Source organism: Colobus angolensis, unplaced genomic scaffold, assembly GCF_000951035.1.
Source record: "Colobus angolensis palliatus isolate OR3802 unplaced genomic scaffold, Cang.pa_1.0 Scaffold128, whole genome shotgun sequence".
NCBI classification, from domain to species: Eukaryota; Metazoa; Chordata; class Mammalia; order Primates; family Cercopithecidae; genus Colobus; species Colobus angolensis.
In genome coordinates, this window is record NW_012114030.1 from 1,371,168 (window position 1) to 1,379,071 (window position 7,904).

Sequence of the window (7,904 nt, forward strand, 5' to 3'; positions counted from 1 at the left end):
AAGAAATCTCTACAACAAAAACAGGGTAGGGGCCGGGCGCAGTGGCTCACGCCTGTAATCCCAGCACTTTGGGAGGCTGAGGCAGGCGGATCACAAGGTAAGGAGATCGAGACCATCCTGGCTAACATGGTGAAAACCCGTCTCTACTAAAAATACAAAAAATTAGCCAGGCGTGGTGGCAGGTGCCTGTAGTCCCAGCTACTCGGGAGGCTGAGGCAGGAGAATGGCGTGCACCCGGGGGACGGAGCTTGCAGTGAGCCGAGATCGCGCTACTGCACTCCAGCCTGGGCGATAGAGCCAGACTCCATCTCAAAAAAAACAAAAAACAAAAAACAGAGTGGGAGGCCAAGGCAGGGGCTGTTAACTGGGGACCAGGAAATCGAGACCAGCCTGGCCAACATGGAGAAACTCTATTTCTACTAAAAGTACAAAAATTAGCCAGGCGTGGTAGCGCAGGCCTGTAATTCCAGCTACTTGGGAGACTGAGGCAGGAGAATCGCTTGAACCCAGGAGGCAGAGGTTGCAGTATGCCGAGATGGCACCACCTACTCCAGCCTGGGTGACACAGTGAGACCCTGTCTCAAAAAAAAAGAAAAGAGAAGAAATGGTGAAAATAATATTAATAGTATACCTACCTCATAGGGTTGGTAAAGATAAAATGAATGAATATACACAAACATACATAACATATCCATAAAATATACATAAAATATTTGAATACAATCCTGGCACATAATACATGTTTAATATCTTTGTTAAGTTATTGTAAGGATAAAATTTGCTCATTGATATTGGTGCTTAGAACATAGTAAGGTCGGGCACTCTGTGGCTCACACCTGTAATCCCAGAACTTTAGGAGGCTGAGGCAGGTGGATCACCTGAGGTCAGGAGTTCCAGACCAACCTGGCCAGCATGGGGAAACCCCGTCTCTACTGAAAATACAAAATTAGCCGGTGGTAGTGGGCGCCTGTAATCTCAGCATTTTGGGAGGCCAAGGTTGGTAGGATCACTGGAGCCCAAGTATTCGAGACCAGGCTGGCCAGCATAGTGAAACCCTGTCTCTACTAAAAATACGAAAAATTAGCTGGGCGTGGTGGCAGACACCTGTAACCCCAGATACTCGGGAGGCTGAGGCAGGAGAATTGCTTGAACCTGGGAGGCAGAGGTTGCAGTGAGCTGAGATCGCACCACTGAACTCCAGCCCAGGGGACAATACGAGACTCCATCTCAAAAAAAAAAAAAAAAAATAGAGCTGGGCATAGTGGTGCACACCTGTAGTCCCAGCTACTTGGGAGACTGAGGTGAGAGAAACTCTTGAGCCTGGGAGGTCAAGGCTGCAGTGAGCCATGATTGCACCACTGCACTCCAGTCTGGGCAACAAAGCGAGAGTCTGTCTCAAAAAAAAAAATAAGTGTAATAGATGCTCAATAAATAAGTACTCATTGACAATGAATAGCATCTTCTAACTAGACTGCTAATTCCTGGGCTGTTTTTTCTCCACTGGGCACCCAGCGTGCAACTGCTGAATGAATGATAATTGGGTACCTGGATGGTAGGAGGGGGCTGATAGTGAGGGATCCATTGGCAGTGGGCAAAAGAGGGCAGTAGGTGAAGGCTAGGCCATGGAAACAGAAAGCCCCTTTGTTTTCTTTTTATTTTTATTTTTTGTTGAGATGGAGTCTTGCTCTGTCGCCCAGGCTGAAGTGTAGTGGCACCATCTCCGCTCACTGCAACCTCCGCCTCCCAGGTTCAAGTGATTCTCCAACCTCAGCCTCCTGAGTAGCTGGGACTACAGGCTCGCCACCACACCTGGCTAATTTTTGTATTTTTAGTAGAGACAAGGTTTCACCAGGTTGGCCAGGCTGGTCTCGAACTCCTGACCTCAAATGGTCCACCTGCTTGGCCTCCCAAAGTGCTGGGATTACAAGTGTAGGCCACTGCACTGGGAAAAGGCCCTTTGTATGCAGAAGGCAGCCCTCCCTCCTCCATGGGATTCAAGACGCCTTTCCTTCCCTTCCCACACAAGGGCACTACTTCATAGAATTGGAAGAGCTCATTGAGTTTATTTAAGGAATACAAAAGGGACTGGAAGTGTCACTGGCATGTATACACACACACACACACACACACACACGTACACACATGCACACATCCTAAGCAACATTGCTCCAGAGGTTGGCATCATCTGCTCAAGGTCTTCAGATTTCAGAGTCAGGTGTGGATCGTGGGGACTTGAAGAGATCCAGGCTGTGAAGAAGAAACAGTGATGGGGAGGGGCCCAGCAGCCCTCCCCTTGCCCACCAGGCCCTAGGAGCCCTGTTCCCTCTCCCTCCCTGAGAGCCAGCAGCCACTGTCATCCGTGCCTATCTCCCTCCCTCCCCCCTTTCCCTAGGGGCAGTCCCAGCTCACCTGGCCACCTGAGGATCACCTGGCACTCCAGGTGCCCATGCGGCCACCTCCTCCCCAGGCTGGGTCTGGCCCATCGGGATTATCCATGTTCTCATAAGAGTCTGCATCTGGATAGGACCAGGGAGGAGAACACGGGTGGCACTGGAAGTAGGCTGGGAGGCAAAGTCAGCCCAGGGGATAGCAGGGGACAGCGGCAGAAGCACCCACCTTCCTCATGATTGGGTCCAGGCTGGCCCCGAATGGAGCGGAGCTGGGGGGCTGCATACAGGAGCCCTCTCATATCCTCATAGGACTGGGACCCTGCTTGGGCGGGGGATGGAGAATTGGAGGCTAGGGCACGGGAAGTACAGCCTACGGTAAGGAGGAAGAATGAGGGGCAGAGGAAGGTGAGGGGCATCACCTATGCTGTGCTGAGAAGGGGTGATTCGGTCAGCATCGGGTTTGGGGCCCCGGTTAGCTGTAGAGTCAGGGTTAGATATGGGTTACATTATGGCTAAAGAAGGGGTCACGAACAGAACTGGGCTGGGCATGGTGGCTCACACGTGTAATCCCGGCACTTTGGGAGGCTGAGGTGGGCAGATCATTAGAGGTAAGGAGTCTGAGACTAGTCTGGCCAACATGGCGAAACCCCGTCTCTACTGAAGATACAAAAATTAGCCAGGTGTGGTGGCAAACATCTGTAATCCCAGCTACTCAGGAGGCTGAGGCATGAGAATCGCTTGAACCTGGGAGGCAGAGGTGGCAACTGCACTACAGCCTGGGCGACAGAGTGAGACTCCAATTCAAAAAAAAAAAAAGAGAGAAAAAAGGAAAAAGAAAAAACTGGAGGGAGTCACAGTCATGAAGAAGCTGCGGAGTGAGCTGGGGTCCAAGTTGAGGTCTGCACTGAGGGGCTGAGGTGAGGTGGAGGTCAAGTCCAGGTTGATACTGGATCAGGATCAGTGTTGATATTCATAGTTAGGGAGGGGGTAAATATTGGGGGTCAGGATGGGGGATGGGGCTTAGTATTGAGGTGAGAGGAGTCAAATCCAAGGTCAGGACTGGGTTCAGGTTTGGGGTCAAGGTCAGGTCAAAGTTGGGTCTGGTGTCAGAGCTGAGGCCAGGTCACCCAAGCTGGGTAAGGCATTCTGGTCGAAAGTATCTCTCACCCAGGGAAGTTGCTTCCCGGCTGGGGTCCCAGGCTGACCCATGGGGGCTCAGGAAGTCTGGAAAGGGAAGAGGGAGGTTACTATTCCTCCTGGCCTCCAGGCGTCCTCCACCTCTCCCCCGCCTCCCCCCCGCCCACTGTTGCCATCCTCACACACACCCATTGTCCTGGCGACCGGCTGGGTCAGCTCTTCATCCTCGTTCTCGTAAGACTCAGCTGTGGCAGAAGAGAGAGAACTCCAGGGACCCCTTCTAGGGGTGTCACAGCGCTGCGATTACACCTAAGTCTCTGAGGTCCCACAAAGGCCCCAAGTTACCGTTGGAGAAGGAGTCTTCATCCTCAGGACCCAGGGGCTCGTCCTCAGGGTTCTCGTAGCCGCTGCCATCTGGTGGAGAAGGAGGGGTGTCCATGGGAGTCCACAGGCCACCGCAGAGAGGTGGGGGGCCACGGAGGAGGGCAGCCTTACCCTGGGAGAGCTGGTCCTGCCCAAAGTTGGAGTCGTTCTCATAGAACTCGGAGCCCTCCTCACTGTCGGGCTCTTCATAGCCCTCCCCTTCCTCTTCTTCTGGGCCTAGGGGTTTCGGGATGGGGATAGGGAACCGAGTCACGCCCCCTCTCCTCCAGGCCCCAGTCCACTATTCGGGCCACAGACCACTACAACCCTCTCCATGTGGGGAACGACCCTTCCCTCCCCCAATCATTCACCCGCTCCCGGAGGGCTCCGGGACCCCACGGCTCCATCCACCTGGACGTCGCTGCTTGGATTTCCATAAGACAGGGCGGTGCCCCCCAGGCCTGCGGCCCAACGCTGGGCGCGTCCTGGCGAGAGGGGCGGGCGTTGTAAGACGGAGTCAGAAGAGACGGGGGCGGTCAAGGCTAAGGGTCCGAGCGGAGGGACACGGGGAGAGAATGCTTTGGGCTCTGCAAATGGACTCTGAGTCTAGGAACCTGGCCTTGAAACATGGGGCGGGATCTAAATCTAGGGCCGAGGCCTTCAGTTCTGGGGCGAGGTTCTGCTCCTGATTTGGACTTCAGGCTCTGGGACCTGGGGGCGTGGCTCTGAGCCCTGGAGGCGGGGCCTGATTCTAGGGGTGGGGCTCATAGATGGGCGGGACTGCTCTCCTCGGTGGCGGAGTTCGGAGCTCCAGAAGGCATGGCGCACAGCGGATTGGAGGCATGAGGACAGTGTGGGTGGAGCCCTGGATCTGGGGCGGAGCTATAGGCTGGAGGGGCGGTGCCTCTTACCGAGGCCTGAGGTGGGTGTGGGGAGAGATAGCACGTTCCCATACTGGTTCTGGGGCCCGCTTCCTGGGGGAGGCGTCACTTTGAAGAACCTGGCGGGAGAAGGGGAAGTGCACAGTGAGGGCCAACTTGGAATGGAATGGCAGACCCACTCAAGATTCTGTCCAAGCCTTCAGAGGTTAAACGTGATCACTTGTGCTGGAACAGCCAATAGAGGAGTCTGAGATGATCATTTCCAAGGAGGTCTTCACAGAGGAAGTAGCTTTGGAGCTGGGCTTTGAGGTTGGGCAGTATTTGAAACAGTAGAGACGGAACAAAGAACCCCTGGGCAGAGGAAACAGTAAGTGCAAGGCATAAAGTGAAGGTGGAGGGTGTTACCGAGGGGTGCACTGGTTGCATTACCTCCTGGTGGGGTCAGTCATTCGCTTTCTTTTCCTCCTCAGGACCAGGGCTGGTGGGAGTTAAAGGGAGTGATCAGAGGAGGGGCTGCTTGGCAGGATGAGGATTTGTGGGGCCAGGTACTGGGGAGGTCACTTGGTTCAACAGAGGAGACAGGAGTTCAAATTGCAAGGGGGATGGGCGCGGTGGCTCGTGCCTGTAATCCCAGCACTTTGGGAGGACGAGGTGGGTGGATCATTTGAAGTCAAGAGTTCGAGACCAGCCTGGCCAACATGGTGAAACCTCGTCTTTACTAAAAATATAAAAATTAGCCGGACGTGGTGGTGGGCGCCTGTGATCCTAGCTACTAGGGAGGCTGAGGCAAGAGAATCGCTTGAACCCAGGAGGTGGAGGTTGCAGTGAGCCGAGATCATGCCATTGCACTCCAACATGGGCAACAGAGCAAAAACTCCATCTCAAAAAAAAAAAAAAAAGTTTGAGGGAGCCAGGGGTTGTAGCTCACACCTATAATCCCAGCACTTTAGGAGGATGAGGCCAGCAAATTGCCTAAGCTCAGGATTTCAAGACCAGCGTGAGCAACGTGGCGAAACCCTGTCTCTACTAAAAATATAAAAAATCGGCTGGGCGCAGTGGCACACACTTATAGTCCCAGCTACTCAGGAGGCTGAGGCACAAGAATCACTTGAGCCTGGGAGGCAGAGGTTACAGTGAGCTTAGATTGTGCCACTGCACTCCAGCTGGGGTGATAGAATGAGACCCTGTCTCAAAAAAAAAAAAAAATGCAAGAGGCTTGGGAAGTTTGAGGGAGGCTAGAGGAAGACTGGGGGGAACAGGATTCTGGGGTCTTGCAGGGAGGGATGGGAGGAAAGAAAGATGGTTGTCAGACTGGCCAAAGCCGGCTTATCCTGGGGAAGATGGAGTAGGGTTTGGACAGACCCACTGGGGACATGACTCACCTCTTTGAAGATGAAGAATGCCCACAAGGGAACACAGGCAGAAGATCAGATAAGTCAAAGTCACAGCTGGGACCTTCCAGCCACCAATCCTCAGCAGCCAGTGCCATAGTGCTAGGGGGAAGGGGCTATGAGATGAGGACCCCAGGCTGGCATCTTACGTTCCAATCCCGAGATCTCAAAGAACCGCAAGTCTGGGGCACAGAGGCAAGACACAGACTTGGCGAGGTGCGGTGGTCCACGCCTGTAATCCCAGCACTTTGGGAGGCCAAGGCGGGTGGATCACCTGAGGTCAGGAGTTTGAGACCAGCCTGGCCAACATGGTGAAACCCTGTCTCTACTAAAAATACAAAAAAATTAGCTAGGCATGGTGGCGGGCGCCTGTAATCCCAGCTACTTGGGAAGCTAAGGCAGGAGAATCACTTGAACCTGGGAGTGGAGATTTCAGTGAGCGGAGATCACTGCACTCCAGCCTGGGCAACAAGAGCGAAACTCTGTCTCAAGAGAAAAAAAAAAAGACAGACTCAAAATCCCAAACTATGAGAAAGGCTCTCCTCTCTCTAAGGAGTCATGTCCCAGGAGGTCAGGGATTGTCACAGAGCCTGGCACATGACGTGGGGCAGTGTCTTTTGAGCAAATCACAGACAAACCATGGCTGTATTCCGAGGCAATGTGTGGATTGAGGAGAGCATAATGATCAGTTTCCTGCTGCAATTAAGGACAGTCACAGTCAAAGTGAAGGGCAGAGTTGAGTTTGCAAGGTTACAGCTGGGATCCAGCACATTGCTTGGATCAAGTTTTGAGTGAAAGTTGGGGTTGGGTTTGTGAATTGCGGTTAGGATAGCATGATAGGATTGTATGAAGGAGAGAGAAATGGCAGAACACTGTGACCAGTTTGCTGGACAGGGTGAGGAAAAGGAAGGATGCCCAGGTTCTTAGCCTGGGCAAGGGAGCAGGTGGCGGTGCCCTCTGCTTACACAGGGCCACCAAGAAGACTATACTTGGGGAAGACATTGAGTTTGATTTTGTATCTGTTGAGCCTGAGGTGTCCATGGGACATCAAATGGCACAGGGGACGGCTGAATATGGAGCCTGGAATAGAGTCACCAAGGCATAGTGACCCAAAAAGCCATTGGGAGTCAAGGTCAAATGGGAAAGCGTGCAGACAGGGATAAGAAGAGGGCCCAGGGCTCCAAAAGTGAGGAATTGGGGAGGAAGGAAGACTCCACTCAAGCTGGTGGGCAGGCACAAGCAATGGTAGGTGAAGACCCAGAAAAGTAGTGTATTGGAAGCGAGGAAAGAGACTTGAAGTCTAGGCCAGGTGTGGTGGCTCACGCCTGCAATCCCAGTACTTTGGGAGGCCAAGGCAGGCGGATCACCTGAAGTCAGGAGTTCAAGACCAGCCTGGTCCAACATGGAGAAACCCCATCTCTACTAAAGATACAAAAATTAGGCCTGACCCTGCCCTGTGCCTCATGCCTATAATCCCAGCACTTTGGGAGGCCGAGACGGGTGGATCACGAAGTCAGGAGTTCGAGACCAACCTGGCCAACATAATGAAACCCCATCTCTACTAAAAATACAAAAAAATTAGCCAGGCGTGGTGGTGAGCGCCTGTAATCCCAGCTACTCGGGAGGCTGAGGCAGGAGAATCACTTGAACCTGGAAGGCGAAAGTTGCAGTGAGCTGAGATTGCACCATTGCACTCCAGCCCAGGTGACAGTAAAAGACTCTTCTCAAAAAAAAAAAAAAAA

The 7,904-nt window shown here is 53.1% G+C and overlaps 1 protein-coding gene across 2 annotated transcripts in view; it reads right to left on the reverse strand.

The window, feature by feature from the left end:
* Positions 1 to 2,038: 2,038 nt before the first annotated feature.
* Positions 2,039 to 7,904, reverse strand: part of CD19 (CD19 molecule) — a 7,954-nt gene continuing 2,088 nt past the window's right edge. The window contains exons 5-15 of one of the 2 annotated variants that reach the window (XM_011933478.1): positions 6,154 to 6,264; positions 5,201 to 5,249; positions 4,802 to 4,890; positions 4,262 to 4,375; positions 4,023 to 4,127; positions 3,873 to 3,941; positions 3,716 to 3,772; positions 3,558 to 3,614; positions 2,617 to 2,709; positions 2,410 to 2,516; positions 2,039 to 2,247 (exon numbers count right to left, since the gene is read on the reverse strand). In XM_011933478.1, coding sequence (XP_011788868.1) covers positions 2,425 to 2,516; positions 2,617 to 2,709; positions 3,558 to 3,614; positions 3,716 to 3,772; positions 3,873 to 3,941; positions 4,023 to 4,127; positions 4,262 to 4,375; positions 4,802 to 4,890; positions 5,201 to 5,249; positions 6,154 to 6,264 — 836 coding nt within the window. In that variant the 3' untranslated portion in view covers positions 2,039 to 2,247; positions 2,410 to 2,424. Of the gene's footprint in view, positions 2,248 to 2,409; positions 2,517 to 2,616; positions 2,713 to 3,557; positions 3,615 to 3,715; positions 3,773 to 3,872; positions 3,942 to 4,022; positions 4,128 to 4,261; positions 4,376 to 4,801; positions 4,891 to 5,200; positions 5,250 to 6,153; positions 6,265 to 7,904 lie in introns of both variants that reach the window. The other variant, XM_011933477.1, reaches the window with a different exon arrangement.